At 38.0% G+C, this 24,646-nt stretch overlaps 1 protein-coding gene across 1 annotated transcript in view; it reads right to left on the reverse strand.

Annotated features, from left to right (window-relative positions):
• Nucleotides 1-24,646, reverse strand: part of LOC103189394 (protein unc-13 homolog C) — a 94,134-nt gene that overhangs the window by 3,563 nt on the left and 65,925 nt on the right. Inside the window, exons 26-31 of the mRNA XM_007909769.2 lie at nucleotides 22,290-22,378; nucleotides 20,584-20,733; nucleotides 20,136-20,259; nucleotides 14,374-14,430; nucleotides 13,387-13,467; nucleotides 8,612-8,759 (exon numbers count right to left, since the gene is read on the reverse strand). Of these exons, the coding sequence (XP_007907960.1) occupies nucleotides 8,612-8,759; nucleotides 13,387-13,467; nucleotides 14,374-14,430; nucleotides 20,136-20,259; nucleotides 20,584-20,733; nucleotides 22,290-22,378 (649 nt within the window). The remainder of the gene's footprint in view (nucleotides 1-8,611; nucleotides 8,760-13,386; nucleotides 13,468-14,373; nucleotides 14,431-20,135; nucleotides 20,260-20,583; nucleotides 20,734-22,289; nucleotides 22,379-24,646) is intronic.

Raw genomic sequence — 24,646 nt, forward strand, 5'->3', positions numbered from 1 at the left:
TGATAGTATTACACAAACAGATTGAACATTTCTCTATAGGTAGTACACTGTGGAACAAGCTCTTCGATAAGAATCAAAGTTTGAGTGTGTGTTTGGGATACTGCTGGAGCTCAACCAGATAAAATACATAGTTTGCCATTCACAGCCTTGTCTGACAAGCTTTCTGCTAAACTACCTTGACCAACTTGCTTGAGTAACTAGGACCACGGAAATCCTACTGCACTCTTTGAGGAAAATGAGGTTAAAGAGGAGGGAAGGTGGTTATGAAGAGGAAGCACAGTACTGTGCTATATTAGGAAAAATGATCCACTGAAGGTTAGTTGAGATGCATTACACTGGGTATATTGTGTGCACTTACCTTACTTGTTCTGTTTAGTATCACTTCCCAGGATGTTAATTTGTCAGCTTTAACATTAAACTTGACATTTTTTGATATTAAAAATATGAGCCATCAATCTAGTTGCCCTTTGCTGTACCTTTTCCAATGACAAGATGCCCTCCTTGTTATATGGCAACCAGAATTCTTACAACACCAGGTTGTATGTGTGTGGTGTGTGTGTGTATGAAACAAATGCCCTGCGCGAGTTCAATATCCCTTGCACATTATACTATTTTCACTTTACACTTGTTTTAATGTGGACACCAAATTATTATTCTTCCTTTTTTTTCCGACTGAACATTGATGGTTTTGGCAGCAGAAAGCATTCATATCTGAAAATATGGGCAGAAATTAAAGGCAAGGATTCAAATACCTATTAAATTCCTGTAAAAAATGTTGGCAAACATGGACACCAATTACTGTATAACCCAAGGCCTATTTATAATTCACTGTAGTCTGGTGCTTTTCAATTAAATTGAGTGATAAATATGTTTTTCTCTGTAATGAAATTTGGAAACGATATTAAAGTCCTATGAAATAGCTCATAAAATAAACTAAGCCTTTGATCAAAATAATTCTGTTTTCTAAGAGCATGCTTGCTTTTCCTCATACACAAATGCATTTGGTGAAAAGGACATCACTTCAACAAATCAATCAATAAATCTGAATATTCTCTTTTGTATCTGCATGGATTTTTCTGTTGACCTTTTTTTCATGTGTCGATGTGCGAATCAAATCGAAATGAACTAGGAAATGTAATAGTTTTTTGCTTTATGTCTCAAGACGTACATCTTTGACCGAGCTTTCTGTCAAAAAAAGCTTTCTCCCCTCACTCTTGCCTTCCATCTAAACTACTCTGCCAATGTGTTAAACCTCCAGACTGTAGAGCATCTGCCTTTCCCTGTTTGATATTTGTCAGTGTTTGCATTGCTCATACTTAAAGATATTTGAATGAGTTTATACTCATTCAAAAAGTATGAACTTTTGAATGAGTTTCAAAGAGTCGGCACAGGTACGGTGGGCCGAATGGCCTCCTTCTCTGCTGTATAATTCTATTGATTCTAGGTAAGGTTTGCACCAATTGGCCTTATTTTAGGTAATTGCTCACCTCCACTTAGAAATGGATGAAAATTATGCAGGCCATTTCAAAACGCAGCTCATGCAAATGCCATTACTTTCACTCCATTGATCTGACCCACATTTCACAGTTCAGCTCAGAGGTACTGCCGAAACCCAATGCACCACAAATCCCTGCTTGAGATTTCATTTCATAACCCAGCGCTTGTTAATTAATCAGTTCAGCTTTTGCGAAATATGACCGCATTCTCCCATTGTAACATATATATTAAAAAAACACCCCCTGATTGCTGGGAATCTTTAAAAGTTCTTGTTCCTGTTCATCCTCAAAGCAAGTAATTAATTAATTAATCAATCAATCAATAAATCAATAAAGCGATCTAACAGGACTGAGAAGAAAGAAAGCTTTTGGATGTGAGTTTTTAATGGATGCCAACAACCCTCAAATGTTCGAGATTATAATGTGTTTGTCCTTTGATATTACAGTTTCCAATAGGAAAGAAATGGGCTGTAAGTGGCAGCAGCAATGCTCCAGTTTACATGATGTGTAGAGCTGAATTTGCAATCGATAATAAAGCTGGAAACTTTATTATTTTATGCTGTGGTTGATTGCTTCCAACACGACTGACTGAAAAAACAACTGCATTGTTGGAAAGCATATAACTGATGCTGGAAGCTCCCAGTACATTACCCAATAATAAGGCAGAAACATGGATAATTTAGCAATGTCAATATGGAGATGCTGCTGATATATATTATATATTTTAGGGGGTCCATCCAGAAGAGGTATACATTTCGCAGGAGAACACAGGATTTTTGTCCCCTTTGCATGTCATAAAAAGTGCATTCTGAACATTTATGAGTTAATTCTTTCTCTCTGCTACACCTTCCTTTCTCATGTATTATTTAAATCTCAACAACTCTCTCAGCTAATCAGAGCTGAAAGGCTTTGGTGGCCAACGTTTCCTGTTCAGGTTCAAAAGGTCCCAATTCAGTGTTTCTTCAGATTGCACTGCGAGGCTTTGCTAGCTATTTCTTTCAGAAAGAAGTGCTCGGAGAAGCTAGCTATTAAAGCTTGCAATGCAATGTGGAATCACACGCACACATCCACACTTTCAAATTATAGACCAATGGCTTTTAAACCCTTAATATTGAACCAGCCTTACATAACCTGCCCCCTTCAGTATAGGTTAAATTTATTAAATTATTTCCAATTGTTCTGTTTCTTTTTCTCACTGTTTTCAATTCTTTTTTTCTCTCTCTCTCTGGCTCTTAACATCCTTAACTTTTCCCCTCCCTTTTGCAAGATGTTGTTCTTTATTCCCTATTTCTGCTGCCCAAGGCAACTGAAATGATTTGTGGAAAAGTCATTGGATGGCTCTGCCTCTGTTAAGACGCTATCCTGGGTGGAGGGCGCTATATAAGTGCAAGTTGTTGTTGGACAATTCCATAATTCCGAGACGTCCCCCTGACATGAAAGGTGCTATACCAAATGTAAGAATTAATATTATTATTATTGTGATTTATTATTATTATACTAATAGTTTGGTGCTTTCAAATGATTGGGGCAAGATGATATAAGTACGTAAATTGTGAGACGGTGACTCAAGCTGTTCATATCAGACCAAGGGGAAAGGATTTCTCTCTGATGATCAAACAGACAATGTTATTCTGTACTGAAAGTCTTTTGTGGTGTATCATTGTCAAAACAAGTTTCGATATCACAGTAAAGTGAGGCAACATTCGTTGGTTCTAAGGCAACTGTGATGTGAGGAGGAAAAGTCTTCAGCATGCTCTTGTGAACAGGATGATGAACGTTTTGGTATCTTGAAAGGGCCTTTACCTTACTCATGTCAATCTCTCTTACAATCTGCTCACAGAGTCAACAAATAGTAATGACTCACCAAAATGCATTGGTTTCCCCCCCACCCCAGTCCACGGCTGGGATCTCATACTGATAATTGGAGCTTAAAAAGTCAACATGCAACCTTCCAGGCTCACTTAACCTCTGTAGAATTCAATGGAAGCTGGAAATAGCTTGTCGAATATTTAAGAACCCTTGTGGTCTGACAAGGGCAGATGGCTAGTTCAAAGCTACATTCCAATACATTTTCCCAGCGCTAATTAAGTAGTAACTCTCTGAGCTACTCCCCGTGAATTGCCTTAAATCATGACTGAAGTTCAGCAATGCTTGTGATTGCACTAAATTGTGAGCCTGTGACCAAATTGAGTTTAATAATGACGTTGAATCTTGCATTTTTATGCCAGTTTAAAAAGGATGCAGTTCATTTGAGGATGTGTCGTGCAATCGACTATAAACATTTAAAGGCATTAACCGTAAAACCTATTTAATTCAATCAATCCCTCTGTGAAATAACTGGATTGGACTCTGCACAAATTTTTAAAATTGTAATCATGAAACTACAAGTAAACGAAAATGAGTTTAGGTAAGTAGCTTAGGAAAATACTACTACAGATGCAATGAATTTCCCCTAATAAAACTAATGCTTGAAAGCGATCGTATCTTCGTCATGGATTAAGTGAAAAAAGAATAATGAACCTTGTCTGCTTGGCAATGACTCCATATTTTCACAAGCCCATTCCACGGCCTGTTTCCATTCTAAGTTCAAAATGAGAGGAAAGACGCACACAGACACGGAACCCACTGCAGTAGCAAAGTTGGGTTATCCACCACCTTGCCTATGTTTTTACTCATTCACAAGTTCATTGTTGGCATACCAAATGATTTGTCCAGTGAAGTCAAACAATAGTCTTTAGTAAAGGAATGATGACTGCTCCATTGCCAAGCTTATAAACACAGAGTAATTTTAGTGTCTGAAGACACCATGACCTTTGCAGAATGGGTTTTGACATTTGTGGTCAGAATGCTGCAACTCATTCAAAAACTGCTCGATACTGTGATGGTAAAATGATAGAGTGGGCTTTCTGGAAGGAATGAGATCAAATGGGCCAAAGAGACCTCTTCATCTGAATCTCTTTTGTGATGTGATATTACTCTCCAGTTCTCTGCCTGGCATCTGTGATTAAAGTGAATTCAACCCTAGGGGTCATTTAACACAATATTGTTAAATAATGGGATTAACTAAAATTCATGAAGTAAGGTTCGCTTTTGTTGATTCTTTGAATATAAAGCATTCTTTTATAGCAAGGTTCCACTTTGAAGGGAAAAAAATAATAGGGTGAAAAAAATATGCACTCATCTCCAGAGAGAGTCGACAGTCATGTAAAATCTTGGGGAAGAATTCTGATAAAGCCTGATTCTTAAACCCGGTGACAGGTTTAACCAGTAGCGTTCTCCGGAGCGGCTTGGAGCTCACCAATGTGATAAGGTACTCGTGAGATTATTTTGTAATGTTAAATAAAATTAAAGGTCATGTGAAGCAATTTGCTCAAAAAGGGGAACATGAAGTTTGATGTATTACAAGACAAAAAAAATTCCCAGTGGGATCAAAGCTTTGTATGAAGAATTTAATGTTCCTGTCTTCTCTTACAAACTTTTCGCGAGCAGAAGAATTTGTCTCATTACAGTAGCTTCAGTGGCTAAGGGGGATTGGCAGATATTGATAGATTATAAGCTCTACTAAAGCCAGGCTGCAGACTCTTGCTACAGAAAGGATTGAAGCTATTATAAGACAGTAGCTATGTCAAAACTGACAGTTTCAATAACGGCACTATATTTTATTTTGTGTTAAATGTACAGAATTTTATGATACTCTGAAGGTAATTCCTATGGAAATTATCAGCAATCTAGAGACATGTCATGAAATGTAGACTTAAGGGGCCATTTCTTGGTTACTTGATAACAGACATCTAGTTTGTGAGGCAAGACAGGAGATTGAACTGTAATATACAACATTATCCTGGTTATGATATACACAATAAAATTTAACTGGATTTTCAACACCATTACACACCAATGTCACGTTGATTGATCCAAAGCAAAACACCAAAAATGATATGAATTATAATACAGGGGAGATACGTTAAAGCGTGATGTTCGGGTCTATAAAATCCGCTTCCTGCGGTTCCATGCGGCAAAAAGCGGCTGCCTTTGAAGTCATAGGGTTGCTGTTGACTTCACTTCCTGTGTGCTACACGTGTCCACAGAAGGAAGTGAAGCCACAGAAGGAGGCGATTTAATGATCAGGAATTTGGGCATTTAACATGAGTGCAGGAAGCAAGCAGGCTAGGGGCAGGCACGCACAGTAAATGGGATCCATACTACAAGCGCATGATAACTGAATCAGTGCTATAAAGAAGTGTGTTATAACATGGCTGCACTGTGTGCATTGTATTATATAGGGAATATTTCAAGTGCTTTCAATTTGATAAGGTTATAGAGGATACTATAAGAATATTTGGCACAGATGAATTTCCAATAAATCTTTTCTATTTACAATGACAGAATCAATACTGCAACAATGCCTTTCTGTAGGGTGTTCCAATTCGGTGACTCTGAATAGTACAGTCAGATTTCAATGCTCACTACAATGCTGAATTCTCTTCAATTATCTGTCTGTCACAATGGTGCAATCGTAATAATAATAATATAATCCTTGCATTTGACATTTGAAACAGCATTTTATCATGTCATCAAGACATCTCAAAGCGCTTTACAGAATACACTGTGAAGTGGTGTGACTGAGTGTTTTGTTGGTGAAATGCAGCAGCCAAAGTGCAAAATGTGCACAGAGCAACATCACTGCACACAGCAACCTCCATTTTTGACTTCAGGCTATAGTAAAGAATTTGAGTGAGTGACTTCTGCTTTAGACACGGGGACACGGGCTGCGGAGTTCTGGATTATTTGCAGCCTGTGGAGGAAGGAATTGGGAAGGCAAGACCTAGGGGCTCATTTTTATTGGAACAAAAAAGGCTGAGGGAAGACCTGATTGATTATGAGTGGCTTTGTTAGATTGGAGAGGGAGAAATAGTTTTCACTGGTCAGTGAGTCAGCGACGAGAGGACATCAAATTAAGATGATTAACAAGGAAGCAAAGGGGCAGATATTAGGAGGAATCATTTTTTACAGAGTTGTTGGAATGTGGAATGCCCTGCAGTGATCAAGGCAGCATCCGTATTAGGTTTCAAAAGGGAATTGATAGATGTCTCAAGAGGTACAATTTGCAGGGTTATGGGGCAAAGGCAGATTCATTGGACTGAATGAATCTTCTTTTGTAAAGAATCAGCATGGGCTGAATGGCCTTCTTCTGTGCTCTAAATTTCTATGGCTCTATGTTACAAACCATGGTCATAGCTGAATATGCTTCAATGTTATAAATTGTCTATGATAATTACGTTTAACGAACTGGATTAAGTAACCTGAATTCTAAGAGTTTTCTTCTCCCTCTTCCCTCGTTTCTTGATGGAATGCTACAATGATAACCAATAAACCAATCCACGTGGCATGGAACAACAAGACAATATAAATCATCTTCTGGTTGGGAGAGAGAGAAATAAAAACCTTCACTATTTTCTTCAATATCAGGAGAACCAAGGTCACAATATTTCATACTATTTCATCTTCCCTCCATTCCAAAAGCAAATATAAAATATAGCCAGATTGAGATTTATTTTGAAGGATAATAGTCGAGCAAATAACATACAGGAAGTAAAACAACAACAACAAGAAACCACACCATCACAAGAATGTATCCCGAATTTTTAAAGATTTTAGAATGATTGCGGTCAAAATAAAATAGCCAAACATATTTCTCATCCCTCAATAATCCCTCACTCAATCCACGACTGTTTGTGGGACGCTGCTGTGCGCAATTGGCTGCCGCTTTTCGCCCACAAATATACAGTCAATTTACTTTACAGTATATTCTGTGAAGTGCTTTGAGACGGTTAGAAGACGTGAAAAGCATTATATCAAATGCAAGGATTATTATTATTATTTTATTATTATAATAAATTCTACAAAAACAGAATGTGTAAACAAAACTGACCAATGAAAAAAACATATATTCTTAAGTGTTCTAGTTTTGGATTCCATTATATAGTTGTGGAAGGAAATTTTAAAAAAAACTTTCAGCTAGTTTTAAAACTTCCTCTCTCCCCCACCCCCGGGCATAACAATATGTAAATTGCTAAAAGGAAATAAGACTGGAAAAAGAAAGCATAGATTACCATTAGTTAATGTTCAAAACTAGGAAAATGATTCATGGACTCGTTTTAGCTGCCGCTTTCACGAAGAATGGACAGGGCCACAAAATACATGTAATTAGAACCTGGGTCAATTGTAAACCTGGCATTGTACAAGACAAGCTTTGATATCATTCTGTTGGGCTAAGCTGTAAAGAGTCAAAGGACAGAGAGATTAATGACATGAATTTGCTGTATATTTTCTGGGTCCTTTGTTAACAGGAGTGTTTATCATCCAGTACATTGCTACGTTACAAACACACCTTCGTTGCATGTGTTTGTTCACATTGCTCATGTAGGAAGTCTTTATAATGGAATAAAGGGAAAAAATTAAAAGGTGAATTCATTGAGGCAATTAATGAGTTAACTGACCGTACCCTTTTTTTCTTATTGCAACAGCAACAGTTGTCATCAGGATGCCTATAAAAATATTGTAGGGCTTGCATAAAAACATTTCTCTATAAAAAAGGGTGTCTGTAAAATATTATAATGTTGCACATAACATTTTGCAGGAAGTAAATGTACCTTCTCTTTATTTAGGTTACTTTCTCATTCACCAGGTTATCCTGCACTAGGCAGCATCCATATTACAGAGAGCAGGTGGGATATCTATTCCCATGTATTCACTTAGAATTGAACTTACTTCTAAGCAGTGATGATTGATTTTCTCCCTTTCCCTCTGCAAAATGCTGAATCCTTCCTAAAAATGTGTATATGCCACACTACTAAATGTTACTACTCTAAAACACTGCAGTACAATGAACACCCTCATCGATATTGAAGACATTGAGAAACAAGTCTGAGAGATGGAGAAAAGCAATCTGATTTTTATTATTCTCTCCTTGGTTGGTAAATTAATAAAATAACATTACCTCCTGTGTGAAGTGGTTCTTCATTTTCCAATCATTTCATACAGAATGTAGATAGTAAAACAACATAAATTTTGCAATGACTGTAACTGAAGTAACTCAGTTGCCAATTCCTTACCTTGTGAAGACTGGGTACCAACAAATTTCTTAACCAAGGCGTCTGTGGTTTGAGTATAGAGGCTGAGCGCATATTTCAAAGACTGCAAATCTGGACTCTTTTCTAAGAATGTCTTCTTCAGGCCATTTCCTCCAGCATGGAAATATTGCTAAAGAATGGGCAAATGAATCAAGGAAAACCATTAAACAATGACAACACGGCAGAAAATATGATGTTCACAACGAAAAACTGCAATGGTACAGGCACTAAATATTCTCTGTGATGCTTTGTCATTTCTAATGCTGCTGACTTCAGTTGCACAACAGCTCAGGTTCTCAAAACTCCACACCCTTCATTTGTTTCTCAAACCTGAATAAATGGCGCAAAAAATTAATTGTTTTAAAACACTTGAGACGGAAAACTGAAATCACACACGCTCATTCATAACCATTAAATACTTCTCACATGACTACTCTGAAGTATCAATCAAAAAATTTAATCAGTAGTAATGTGCAGTTCAAACATTAATTACACATTTTTTGGAGTTATTTATGATTCTAGCTGTAAATAAACCCCCCCTAAAAAATTAAGCCTGCAGTGTAATTAAATTCACACTAAAACTTGCTTTACCAAATCGTTCCATTTCTCACATCATTCAAACTGCTGGCTCCTCTGAAACTGATTTAGCTTTGTTCTGTGATCAAACAGCCACAAGGAATCTATCCAGCGACCTCGTCGAGAAAGCGCCTCGTGTTTGTGCTTTGGTGAGAAAAGGATCAAGCTCGGTTGTGGTATAAAATAGCCACTTGGGTGAGGTTGCTGGAACCCGTGAAACCAAACTCCAGCAAATTGGCTAAAAAGAAGATCGCATACTTGACTGCTGAAAGTGTCAGATAATCACGATCGCATCTTTTGTAAACTTCTAATGCCCCAGTAGTACCAAACTGCATCAATGTTTATAACACACCATTATGCAATCCCAGTGATCTATGTGCCGTGTTGCTCCTCCGAAGTAGCATCCATATTGAATGATTCTCTATGGAAACGAGCACCTTGGGAATGAGTTTCTATTGTGAGCAATTCACTTCCCATTTGTTGGCACTTTTTGCTGGAAACGTGAGTCACAACAACCCACAGGGTGCACTGAGGAATTGCACTCAAAGAGATACGTTATGACAAACTATCAACATATGAGATACAAATGGCAGAAATGTAGCACATAGTTTGGAGAACAGAATATGTTTGATGTAATGAGGGTGAGAATTCTGTAGTTCTGAAGTGTACACTTCAGTATTCTATCTGACAACACCAACATTTCAAAATCATTTGTGTTATAGCGGTGCAGCAATTTCTTAAACACAACACCAACAACTTGTATTTATATAGCGTCTCTCACACAGGGTAGAGTCCCAGAGCGCTTGATTAAATATTGCACAACTTTTTTTTATTACAGAAAAGTGTGGATATAGATTCATTTGGCTTCAAAAGCCTTGCTACGTTTTTTTCATATCAGATAATTTAGTGTCTATTTGTCATTCTGTCCAGATACTTGCTTTGTGTTGCCTTTAATGCTGGACATGTGGGATGAGTGAAGCAATGCATTTAACGTCTTTGATACCACGTTTGGCTGTCACAATGAATTATTAATTGTGTGCTTTAAGCAAGTAACATATTGCTGAAACTGTCATGATATTGCATTACTGATATATCATGTGATGAACTCCAGCTCTAAAGCTGACACACAAGAACTCCCTGAGACGTTCTGTTTGGTTAGACACAATAAGATGAGCGCAATGAATGGCTCTATAAATTTGAATTACTTTTGCGTCATATGAGCCAAAATGTAACAGCAGTAGCAGCATCAGCAGCAGCATAAATAATAATTAATTAAACACACAAAAGGGGAACCTTGATGTTTTTAATGATTTTAAATAAAATATATTCATTTATCACTATCAGAATGAGGCTTTCTCATTTATTATTTAAAAGCTCCAGATTACTTTCTTCAGCAAGACTGATCAATAAAATGCTTTCATCATTTGGTAGCAAATATTTGGAATTGAACTTCATTTGCAGTCAATTTTCATTTTCAAATCACATAAATCTCTGTAAATGGCCATCGGGAAATAACATTAGTTTCATCTGAAAGGATTCATTTCCATTCAACAAAAGCACAGATTATCTGGTTTGTCTTCCAGATGTATTCTGTTTAATTTTCAATATTGGTTAAACAATGTCTGTTTTCTTTTGTGAAGAAAGTTTCTGTGATATCTTTTACCTTGCTTTTTTTTTTGAAAAATAAATCAATATTGTTACTCTTGCAATTTATTTAGCCCATAGTCTAAGGTAATACTCCAACACAGTGCTGGGGGTACCCTGCAATGTAATAGACTCTGTACCTCAGATGAGACGTTAAAACAAGGTCTTGTTTGCTGCTTAGATGGATGGTAAAGATCCCATGGAACTATTCGAACAGAGAAGGGAGGTTTTCCCATTGTCCAGCTCAACAATCCTTCAGATAAAATTGACCATTCACTTCATGGCTGTTTGAGGGACACTACTGCGTGCAAATTGGCTGCAACAAATTGGCTGCAGCAATCCTGTGAAGCGCATTGAGGATGTGATGAAGTGCTATACCAAATGCAAGGATTATTATTACTATAACGTGTATGGGTTGCTTCCCCAAATCCAATTCCCAAACACAAGTATATCAATACCTCGCTATGGGCAGCAATTATTGGGATATTCTCTGTGATAAACTATAAAAATAATTATACTTAGTGTCCTGCAAAATGTGCACATTTCTGTGTTGAAACATTCAGCACTGCAATTACACTGTAAGATTTGTTAGTTTGGATGTGCCAGGTTTTATTTAATGGCAAGTGCCCTGAACCTAATTGCAGAGAAACGTGAATGGCAACCGAGGAGAGGTATTTATGTTTGTTTCAGCAATGGAAACATTAGGTTGCATGCAGGGATTAAAATGAAAGAAAAAGGAGCATGATAACCAACAAAATGGATCCCCTTGATAACCTGCAATGACAACAACAACTTGCACTTATATAGTGCCCTCCACGCAGGTTAGTGTCTCAGAGCGCTTTAAATGAATGAAAGAGATGAGAAATTAATGGAGGCAGAATAAACAGCTTTGAGCATGGGCACAATGGCCAGAGTTCCCCAAAGACGCAAATGATTAAAGGGATGAACTTGCAGAAAAGAAATGGAGAAGAACAGTGTAATTGTTGCAATACTCTGATCAGTCCTACCCAAATGTTTCTGGGCACCAATGCTCACAATTAGCTTGATAAACTGATGCATAATACACTTCTCAGGCAATTTTATAAAGCATAATTATTGGAGAAAACAATGAAATATTAACATTAACTTTACAACATTCGAATTGTTACAGTGTGCTCAATAATTGACTGGAGTTTTGCCAGCTTCACACTATGATTTTGTATTCCAGACTCTGCTGTTGTTAAGTACTCCGAGACGCTACCTTGCATGAAATGCTCTATATAAATGCAAGTTGTTGTTGATTTCCATACTGAGTTCATGCCATATATTTGGCATGAAGATCATAGCAGAACTAACAAGGACAGTAAATAAATGAGCTCACATTCCAACAATTATAATTAGTGTGAAATTAGCCTTGAATTCTTTCAGATCGTTAGTTTACTGCTATGAAGGATATTGTTACTTTAGAAATAGATAATAATAATCCTTGCATTTCATATAGCACCTTATCACTTCTTTGAGATGTCTCAAAATGCCTCAAAAATAAATAAGAAGGTAAACTTTCTATTCCACCAAATGAATCCAGGACACTCATCTTTCTTTAGGTAATGAACTGCAATGGAGTTAGTCAAATTAGTTTCAAGCAATTAAGTTTTTAAGCAATTTAACCTGCACAGTCCTCGCACATGAAAAGAAGTAATGAGGAAAGGCATTCGCTGGGTCCTGCTTGTTGTGTCTATCAAATCTACGTTACATAGACCTACAAAGATTCTTTGTATCTTTGTCCGACCATGATATCAAGCCCTTATCTCTCTAATCAATCAACAATAACACGAACAACAAAATTACATTTGTAAAGTGTCTTTCGCGTTGAGAGAACCGTCCCAAGGCGCTGAACATTCAGGAATCAGGACCTGAGGGTGGGGGGGCAGGGTTGAGATGAGGGAGGGCAGAGAGCTAGGGGGTCGGCTGAAGACACAGTCGAAAAGGAGGGTCTTGAGTCGTGCCTTGAAGAAGGCAAGGCTGGGAGCCAGGCGAAGGGATTGCGGGATGGAGTTCCAAAGAGTGGGGTCAGAGAGGCTGAAAGCCTGGCCGCCGATGGTATTGAAATTGAGATCAGAATACCACGAAATCCCATACGTCTTTTGTTTAAAATAATAAATATAAGTTTGATATGTAGCACATTTGCAATACTTTCACTTAACGCAAGTGATATTTGCTTGGGTCGTGTGATGCCATCTCAATCTTTTTGTGCTACTGCTTTGGAAAAACTGAAAACAACAGCATCACAGAATGAGTTAAATCATTCACAACCTGCCCTGGGTGTTGATTAACTATCAATCGAACTGCAAGCAGTTGCCCAACTCATCACTAAGTCAGAGAAAGAAACAAGTTTTCCGGCACATAAAATATTCAGATGAATCCATCACAGATGAGAAGCATTTTATTCAAAAAAAATGTTTAGGTGTTTTCTTCAATTATTAAAACCAAATGGAAAAAAAAGTCACCACATGGCAAGAGTCCTCGAAATCCCAATGTTATCTATCCTATAAAAGTACCTTTATTGTCGCCAACACCACTTCCATTATCGCACACTGTCGCGGAGTGAGACTTTTCCCTTCTTCTCGAATCACATGATCCTATTCCCGAAAGGATATTACAGTCAGTCGGTGTTTGCAGTTTATTTAAACCAACAGTAATTATAAAATAAAAGTGGCAGTAAAACAAAAGTTGAATCACAAGTTTCTTTGCCAAGAGCAAAAGGAACTGAAGTTCTGTCCCCACCCTGCAAAATAGTCACAGTTACGGAATATTTGTGGCAGAAACTTTAGTATTAATCAATGCCTGTGTTTTCAAAAGTATTTGTGGGGGTGCATTATATGTCTGAGTAACACACACGTGAATAGAAATGTCTGGCTAAAGAAAGCAGGAAGAGACAATTAAGTGATGAGGTGCACAGTTATTTTAACAGCTGATTAGTTATATAATGGGTACAAAAAACACTTATGATTGGTGAACCAACATAAACTCAAGATATATATTTGTGCTTTCCATCAGAACAGCAGCAACTTAATTAAAGCTTAAAAATACAAAACTGCAATTTCAATCTATGATTGTCAAGCCCAATGAAGAAAGTTGCTCCTTTCTAAATTAGGAATGCATAGATCAGGCTACGCTTTTGTGATTAACTTAGCTCTAATTGGATCTTTAGAGAACACATCCTTGGCTTCTTTTTTTAAAAAAATATGCAGCACTTTCTGTTTTTCCTGTGAACTGTTTATCTCTTGTGATGCGTTGTGAATCATTCCCCAACAAATCAGTGTGACTGGTAACTTGCAGAATTCCACGAGCACCTTTTTAAAATGCGGTGTGCGTATCAATTGACCTCACAGGTGGGAATTCCTTGAAAGTGCTTCAATAGGAGGAGGTACTGCACCATCACACAATGAATATTCAATTGAAAAACACTGCGTTTTGAGTGTTAAGTACAGAGTGTTAGTGAGGACAAAAATTACAGCCCGGTGAAGCAAATTAATATCTGTTACCTTTAGCTTTGATAACTGTCCCAAGTCTTTAGCAGCACTGAAGATCATCTGAGCTCCCTGCAATGAGATTAAAAGAAATCAGCGCTGAGTGAAAAATAGTAGGCATCTAAACTGGAAAAAATTTACGAGATTTTTTTCCCCGAAATATAACTTTTTTTAAAAAAAGTAGAAAAATAGGGGAAAGTCCTGAATTTTTGGGCAGAAGAGAATAACGATGTGTTCTGACTATGAAATGAGATCCCATTTAACTTTAAGAGCAGAGATTTGTACCACATGAATCTGTCTAACACTTGTCCCTTCCTGAACACATAATACATTTTAATTTAATTTATGTTAGCAAGTTAATTCTGGACATTACATTGTTCACAGTCATTATGCGCACAGTGTGGGCTTCACAGCCATTTGATCCTCTAGTTGATAATGAAGCAAAATGAGTTTTCAAAAATGCTGATCAGCATCAGTGACTGAGGTCATGTCTTGATGAAAGCCAATTGAACTGCCCATATAAGTTGTCTATATTACTACAAGGCTTGGGTTAAAGGATGTCTTGGGACATAAAAGGTCCGTGAATTTCAATATGAATATAAGGGCGAAACCTTGGGCAAGTTTTCTTACTCCACACGCCTAATAATAATCCCTCCAAAACCAAAAACAATAATAAATTGGTCATTTTCAATCTACGACTGTTTGTGGGACATTGCTGTGCGCAATTGGCTGCCGCGTTCGCCCACAAATATACAGTCAATTCACTTTACAGTGTGTTCTGTGAAGCGCTTTGGGACATCCTCCCAACGTGAAAAGTGCTATATCAAATGCAAAGATTATTATTATAAGAAAACACGGAACAATAAACTACCACATCTTTGATCAAAACCCACTCCTGCCATAGACCATACAAAACTCCCCCTATCGTAGACTCCATCCATCTTCTACCTAGTGTAGTGGGTGGATGGGTCAATGTTCTGTATAGATATTCTCTGTTCCCTAAAGGTAATCGAACAAAAATTCATCGCAAGTATATTCTTCCATCCACATGTCTCCATTATTGAGTCTAGTCTCCTTCCCTTCTCCCCCTCACTGTCCCTGGCCCTAGCAGCACAAGAAGCATTGTGGCCCACATAACAATTTGTTCATTTCAGTCTCTAACCATTCCTCTGTTCACCAGGTTCAATATACATTCATACAATTTTTTTAAAAAAAATCGAGTTAATCAATGGAGTATCGTCTACTTTTGTTTGAAGTCTGTTTCGCAATTTCACCTGCTGCGAAAGAAAAGCAATCGCCTGATCTCTAGTCCTTGCTTGAGGCACTTTAATTTCAAGACTCATGTTCTCTCCACCTTTACTCACAAGACCAAGTCAAATAGCTGGGGGAAGGGAAGGGAAAGAAGAATATACCTGCAGGAAAAAAAGACATACAAGTGTGGGGAAGAATGTAGCAACCGTGGAGAAAACTGAAAGAACGGATGTGCCTTAGTGCAGCGGACGTATTGAAGTAAAGCAATTAATTCAATGGAACTACTCCAGGGGAATAATGCATTAGATGCCTCTTGACTCACAATTCTTATGAAATGGGAAGCACACTCGAGAAAATAATACCTTCAAATTCAGAAGTGTATTGAGAAATGCACCTGTTACCAGTATTTATACTCTCCATTTGTTATGATCTAAGTTAGATTTTACTGTTAACAGCGGATGGCTAGCTCTGATATTACTCGCATTCTTTCCTTGTGTGCTTTGTCTTTGCTGTGGGTTTTGTAAAAAATGTCTATGTTAATTGATAATAATAATCCTTGCATTTGATAAGGCCCCTTTCACAGTGGGAGGATAATTTGCACTCAGCAGCGCTATACAAATGTAATCTTATTGTTGTTGTTGTTCCACAAACAACTAGGAAGTGAACAATCAATATTATCTGATGGATCATTGGCCAGGACACTGGGAGAAACTTCCTTCTGAGGCTGATGGAGAAACCGAATATTTGGTTTAACTTAATTAATTTTGAATTTCTCATTGTTTGTTGTATAAAATTAACTTAATTGGCATTCTCTGAAGTTTGAAAGACTTTGTTTCAAGACTAGAATTGCAAGGAACCATGATTCCAAGGGACTTTCTAGTTTGACACTGATATTTAATTTTAGTTTCACATTTAATCAAAAAAGTTAGAAAACTAAATCACGCTACTCTTTTAACTTGGTTCCTAGAATGCTACCGGTCGGTTATAAAACCATAATTTGTGATGGAACCAAGAGTTATATTCCTTCTGAGGTCATTCAAGACCTAAATAAGTTAGTTGTATTGATAGTTAGCAGAGACGAACACAGGAACAAAATTCCAATGAAAGTGGAGGCAAGAATAGCAAATAGATTAGCTATTGTTAACAGGAAGATGAATGTGATTCCTCGAGAATGGTATTCGATCAGCGTAGACAGTAAGATTCTGGTTTTGTGAAACGGGAGGAAGACCAGGCAGGATTTTTGATTTAACGAGCAGATATGACAAACAGGGGGCACAAATAGAAGATAGCGACTAGGGAATATAAAAGAGAATTTAGGAATGCGATTGTGGGACTCGCTATCAGAAGTGGTGGTTGTATCAGATAGTATAGATGCATTCAAGAGGAAACTAGACCTTCACTTGAGGGAGAGGGGAATAGAAAGAAGTAAGCAATGGGTGAAAACTCATGTGGAGTATAAGCACCACCACAAACTGGTTTGGCCGAGTGTTTTTTTTCTATGCTGTACATTCTTTGTAAATCTTCATATAGGATAGGATGTTCACAAATGGTGACAGCCTGAAGCTGGGCAGGATTAGGTGTCTGTCTGATGAAGTGGCCTCAGTAAATGAAATTGATGTGAATGCCAGGATGGTGCTGGGTTGTTGACTGTTAGGAAAATAATTCTGTTGGAAAAGTAGCAGAAGTTGACTCTAACCTTCGGGGCTGAAAATGGCATTGCACCTCCAGCCTCACTTGTGTCACAACATATTACAATCAACATGGCATCCCTCCTATCTTCTGGATGTCATGACATTGCAGTCTGTAACAAATGTGTGCTAAAATAACCCATTTCGATGTCAGTGATTCAGAAATTGCTCAACAATTCTGTCACTATGTAATCACTAACGGATCAGTAAGAAATACAGTGGGACTGTAATCTTTTCAGAAAAAACATCTTTCCTCAGAAAAAAAATACACTTTTTGGCGTAATGTATATAGTTTGACATCATTCTGGCTGTCTGATGTATTCAATAGCCATCCGATGGTAGAATCATTTAAAATGAACAGCACAGAAAGAAATCATTTGGCCCATCAAATCTTCACTTGTGCTAGTACCCCCACTGGAGCAATCAACTTTAATTCTACTCTCCTGCTCTTTCCTTACATCAGGTTTGGACACTGAACATTTCACTACTGCTTCTAGGCAGAGCATTGCCTTAGATGCTCATGATTTGCGAGGGCATAATGCCTTGTCCTTCAGCGAGCAAAAGGTCAAGAGATCCTTCTAGAAACACCAGCTGCATGTTAAGGAACTTGGGCTGTAACCACCCAAATAAGCTGCTTGATTCATTTTTCAGTCTCTCTGGCTTTTCAATTGTCCACTAACTCAAAAGTATTGAAATTATGGCCCAAGGTCAAGCTTCCTGCCTCTTACACAAATTCGGGTACATTTGTAGCCTTTGTAAGACAAAGGTATTCAGCTGTTAGTGACGGGCATTTTTTTCAGCGCAGAGGTTGGATGCCGGTCCACATTTAATGGCAATGTACTGAAAGCAAGCTGCTGACACCTGTATTTGATGGAATGGTCCCTGACCTCTTTACGTTAGATAAAAGCAGCCATACATATCTTAAGGTCCATTACCCCCGCAAAATATCTCATGCAAACAATTGGGTCAAAACGCTTTGACAGTCAGTATGGCAACTTTGGATTTATTCTTCAGGAACTTGGCTGAGTCCCTCAGATCAATTATTGGTTTGAACCGAGTTTTTGTAGGGTTATGGATTGGTGAGAACAAAACAACCAGGCTTTGGGTCCTACTCCTTGCCTGGGAACGTAACAAATAACTTATTTTTCTGTATTTCCACTTCAACAGACACTGGAGATGAGAAGAGACATTAAAATCACGGTGAAACCTTGGGGGAATAAATAAAACACTTCTGTTTTGTACTTGTAAGTGAATTGTGGAAAAACTATCAAACATCCATAGAGCAATTGAGTCATACAAAAACTAAATCAAACTGTGTCAGGCATGCATAGCATTACACAGAAAAGACCCAAAATGAGAGAAGAAAAATTTTCCTCCCATAAGATTAATCAAACATCTCCGTCTATTAATTTAAGAGATTCCCAGAAGGAATGAGTTATAACATTATGGATCTTGATATTTTCTGCAGCAGATACACTGAGTTTCCTCAATTATTCATAATATTACAATAATAATCATTGCATTTAATATAGTGCCTTATCACATCGTCTCAAAGTGCTTCACAGAATATATTGTAAAATGGATTGACTGTATTTATATTTCAATGCAAAGCAATACCTATCAGGAAAAGATTTTTTTTACCTTTCCTACATTAAGCATTCATTCACACAAGACATTTATTGTACTTACATTAAGTATTCATTATATCATAAGGCCACATTCCACAGCTGACAGCCCAGACTACTTCTACTTCATTTGTTATTAAACAATGGATGTACCATTGCACCAATTTGGCAACAAGGAAAATTACAGAGTTTAGACAATAATCATGAGGTTAAGAAGTATTAGTGCTACATTACTGGAATTCAAAATAGAGTGCACTGATGTAAATTTCCATCCCAACATGTATTCTGTATTTATTTACAATCCCAACATTCTTCCATGCGATAATAATAATAATAATAATCCTTGCATTTGATATAGCGCTTTTCCCGTCGGGAGGACGTCCCAAAGCGCTTCACAGAACACACTGTAAAGTGAATTGACTGTATATTTGTCGGCGAACGCGGCAGCCAATTGCGCACAGCAATATCCCACAAACAGTCGTAGATTGAAAATGACCAATTTATTATTGTTTTTTGTTTTGGAGGGATTATTATTAGGCTCTGTGTGGAGTAAGGAAACTTGCCCAAGGTTTCGCCCTCTGCCTGGAACTGAACTCAGGTCTCTCACTTGCAAAGCGAGTGCTCTAACCACTGAGCCACAGGACTCTACACTATAGCCTAGTTTTAAAATGAAAAGTGCAATATGCTACAGCAGCATTTTTGCATGCACAGCATCCATGATTGTTTGCTGCGCTAGAACTCAACTGAGGCTACCTGCTGCCTAATAGTGCTGAAATCTAACCACTACTGTGCCCGTTTAATATGATGTCAAATTGTGCTGCAGTATCTGCAGTATCTGCAGCTCATTGAAACTACTTCTTGCCTTATAAACACTTATCTTTCATCTTTCATATATCTAGTTTGGATGCCTAGCAACTTTTGGGAATGCAAAATACACAGTCATTACGCTTTACGGCATAGTATGTATCCTGTACACTGCTTTTTGAGACCTCCTCTTAATGTGAAAGTCACTGTATCAAATCTAAGAATTATTATTTATTATTGTACAAGAAAGCTACAATGACTTCATTAGAGCATCAGCTTAGACTTGAGTTCAAAGTCCCGATGTTGGGCTTGAATCCACAGCACTTCTGACAGAGGCAAAAGTGATATCGACTGAGCCAGGCTAACACCTGAAGAAACCAGATTGAAGAGATAGTTAGCAATTACTTACACTTTGGTCTGTTAATGGAGGCAAAACAATTAGTTTCTCTATTGTGTTGAGAACTAATTTCCAGAGTTCCTTTAGGACCCTTTTCAGAACAGTCTTCTCACAGATTTTAGCAAACAGCATAAGACTGGAAAAAAATAGAAACATATCAACAGTTGCCATATGGCTAGTATTAAGACATCAAAGGACCTGCATTAAACCGAACAGAATCTACAGACACACCATACATATAAAACAGTGTCACATCAATGTATCAGTAAAATAAAATAAGCTGGGAAGTCAGCTTTCTGATAAGTATAATTTAAATGTCACATTTCCCTACTGTCAGTACAATATTTGCATTTCAATACGAGTCAGGGAGCATTCAAAATGGATTACTGTAGTTTTTTTTAAAAAAAGGACTGTGAAATTAATATCTTTAGACTACAATTTATTCACATAGCTGCATTACTTTTTATCCAGGAGATCCATCAGAGGCCTCAGGACAGTTTCTGCTTCCAGAGCTGCACTGTTGCGGTTAGACGAAGAATTCCCATTGCCTCTCATTTGACTCAACTCGGCACTCATCTGCCTCACGCACTCTTCAATGACAGACTGGAAGCTGCAATGATTAAAATTAAAATTAAAATCAAAATCGCAAGCGAGTGAAACGAGCACGCTTAAAAAAAGTCTCAATACCGGATTTTGTCACTCTATCGGCAACGGCTATTACTACTTCCCAAACTTTCTCTCCGTAAATGTAGTTCTTTTTAAAAAAAAAGAGAAATAGACGACCTTGCTAAGGTCACGTTGTTACAGTTATGATCAGCTGAGTTCTACTTGGTTAAAAAATCAGCTATTTTGAATAAACTTTTCTTTTTAAACAAATGAAGTGTTAGAGGTTAATGGAAGGCATGGATAAAGCACCTTTCACGCCAGGGGCCAGTCTCATGCGCTTCACAGGATTCACTGTAAAGTGTTTGTGATTGTCTATTTTGGAGGAGAAAATCCCTTCTCTTTTCAATTAGTGCTACAAGATTTGTAACGTTCACCTGAGCTGGCAGATAGGACCTCAGATGAATGTGTCACCTAAAGGATGGTCCTTCGAATTTTTCCTGCAGGACTGTCCTGGAGTCAATCTAAACCGTCAAGTCCCAATGTGGGGCAGCTTGAAAAACCTTCTGACTCAGAGGTGACAGTGCTACCAACTGAGCCGGGCTGACACCAGGAGCCATATGACAGAATAGAGGCTACACAATGTCTACCCATTACAGACATCGTCGCATACGTTGCTAAATGTCACTCCTGATGAATCACGTGTCAAATTAAGCAATTTGTCAAAATTAACACAAAAAGTTGTCTAATTTCAAAGGGGATCGAAAAGGGTGTGTAAACCAGCATTTTCTATACCGAGTGCCTCTCTCAAATCACAATTTTTTTTAAAAAAGAGAAAGATGGGAAGAGAGCATTGTGCCGACATTCCTTCATCTTTAATCAAATATGTGTCTGCACTGCAGCAGTGAGGATTGATGTGCAGGACTGAAAAAACACATTTAAGTTGGTTTCAGCAGCCAGACTCCTGTGCAATTTACTTGCAGATCAAGCTGTTTAACCCTGATTAATACTAAAGAGCAGTATAAACTGGGAATTAAAAATAGAATTTAACATTTACATTTTCCTATAATTTTGGCCTCTCAGAAGCTGCTCGTTACGAACGCTTTCAAACAGGAAAACGAGAACTGATCGGATCAGGGGAAAAATGGATGCTGCCAGATCTTCCCTTCTCCTCTATCACGCAAAATGTATCCTTAATTGAAATGCCAAGGCACAAGGTCTGTAGAGGGCATGGTTCGGACAGACTTCAGGAGCACCCCTATACACATAGAAGGTAGTTAAAAGCTTCCTTCATTCTGAACCTCCCTAATATTGTGCAATAATCTATTACGATTTACATTTATACTGTGCCCTTCACGTAAGGAAGATGTTTCATCATGCTCAACACTGCTGGCTGGGTATCTGAGCTGGTGTTGGCAGCCAATGTGGGCAGGGAGGGAAAAGATGACTGAAAGTGTGGTTAAGGAGATAAGTTTGAGATGAGCCTTCAAGAAGACTACAGAAACTGTTTGAGCAAAGCGTAGCTCTGGTATACATTTATCAATTGTAGTAATGTTGTTCTACCTCATGCCAAAAGTACTACTCAATTCATCGAGGACATTGTTCAGCTTGATCTGCAGTTCTCTGAGGTTCCCGCTGGCTTCGGGATCGAGCTGGAAGGAAAGCATTGGCAGTCAACAAAATATTAACTCACATTATATTTTACCGCACTGATTTCAAAATTAGCTTTTGACGCAAAGCTTTGTGATAATCCTGTGATGCTTTTATACTAAGCACCCAAGGATGAAAATCCATCTTCATTTACAGAATGCAGCCGTGTACACAGTTGACTTTCAAGCGAGTGCTATTATTTTGCCAATTGGGTTGCATTCAGAACAAGAAACTGGCATAAACTTAATGAAATATCTTCTATATGTGCTTTGATACACAACAGATGAATCTGCACTAGATCCAGCACTATTGTGTGCAGCAGAACACATTTGGTTGGGTTTAATTACCGAAAGCTTAAATGCACAGCCTGCGATGCATCATTTATTCGGATTTTCTCCGCGAAAGCTATGATGAGGCCTGAAAGCATGTACAAACAAAATTGCGTGAATAAAGTGCTCTAATTCACTGGGTTTGGCCTTTATTAGAAGTGAATAAAAGCCGTAGTGATTTTGTCATTTTGAGTCTGACTCCATTTACTTGTCAAGCAGCTGCAACATGGTGCTTAAGAACAGATTGGTGGATTACTCTGTGCAATGAGTGCAAATCAAATAACTTTAGACTGCTGTCAACAAGGCAGTGGACCTCAGTGGAAAACCTTCTCAAATGATTCACCTCACACAAGATTGAAATTGGGAACAGTTTGCAACGGGCATCACCAGGAGTGAGTGACTCAAATCTGATAACAGGGAATCCTGCTGGAAACAATGGTACGTCATAGCTGATTCACTGTTTTTCTTTTATCCTCTGGCTTGCCTGAGCTCATCAACATCCCGTCAAAATATAACAAAAGGCTGAGGGCAAGAAACGAAGGTCACTGGCATTCCAGTCGCTGAATACATTTTGATGCTCAGTAAATTCACAACTGATATCAAAAGACATTTACAATTACTTGACCGAGCAACTCATCTCAGACTGCGGTTTTTACAGCATGCGTTGTACGCAATCCAATTGATTTTGTCTACCTTAGTGAATCATGCTTTTGTCCGTTTGTGATGCCAATTCCACTGAGATGTCGGGAGATGTGACAGGCTGATTCATTTAATATTCCTAACCCACTCTCTGAATAATCTGTCACATAGTGTCGATTGATTGATCGGGAGAGGAGGGAGGGGTTGGAGGGGAGTAGGAAAGATGTTTTAAAATATAGCAACCCAAGGGGTAAAGGCAGCCTAAAATCAGCAAATTTAGAACTATTCAGAGTATTAAATGGGAGGGGGGAACGGAGAGGGAAAACAATTGGTAGTAATTCTGTAATCCTTTTAATACCATGAAAATCATTCATATCAATGACTGCGAAACTGATGTAAAAACAAGATGTTCTAACATTTCCATGATATGCTTCAGAAGATGGACAATATATTATTTTTTTATACAAATACACGATTTGCACAAGATTCCGAAGCGCCCCTGAAAAAATAATGATCTTTGCACTTGGCACATGAATGGGAGGACATCTCAAAGCGCTTCGCAGGAATTAATATCAAGTGCAGTGACTGTGTGTCACACTCTGCTACCAGAACTGTGAAATTATAAAACACTTTTTTTTTGTAATCAAAATCTATGTCACCTTCACCCATGCTGTGAAAACCTATTACCTGGTAATGGGAGCAGAAAATAAAGACATGCAAGGCAAGACTCTGCAATTGGAGGTGACTGTATAGACTCGGATGGTAATACAGTACATGGTAATGACAATAGAAACAAGCACTTCGTTTAGTCATGTCTTTTCAATCCAAAGCCTATTCCTTTGCCCCCAAAATATCAATTCAGCGAAGGTATCGCTGCACGCAATACCAAAGTGGCCATCAGGTGCATTGTTCCCTATCAGTAGCAATGTTTTTGTTGTGTGCTTATGACTCCTAATAATGCAAGCACTCAACAGAAACATGACTACAGCCAGTGAATCCTCAGCAGACTGCAGTATGGGAGCAAAATAAATTCCAGTCATTAATAATGCAATTGCTGGTAATCTCATTTTAGGAAGGAATATTTCTGATTCTTGGTCAGTTGTTTACCATGCCTGTTCATACACAATACAAGGCCTATTGTCTCACCAAAGTATGAAAAGTGCACTATCTAAACCTTTTAGCATCTGCAACATGGTTAATAAACAGACCTAATGCAGAGTATTCAATTGCTTGCAAAGAATGACTTGGAATGCAAAGAATGCAGGGAAGGACCAGTTCTGGTGAGACGCATCCGATTTGATA

The sequence above is a fragment of the Callorhinchus milii genome, unplaced genomic scaffold (assembly GCF_018977255.1).
Source record: "Callorhinchus milii isolate IMCB2004 unplaced genomic scaffold, IMCB_Cmil_1.0 Scaffold26, whole genome shotgun sequence".
Classification (NCBI taxonomy): Eukaryota; Metazoa; Chordata; class Chondrichthyes; order Chimaeriformes; family Callorhinchidae; genus Callorhinchus; species Callorhinchus milii.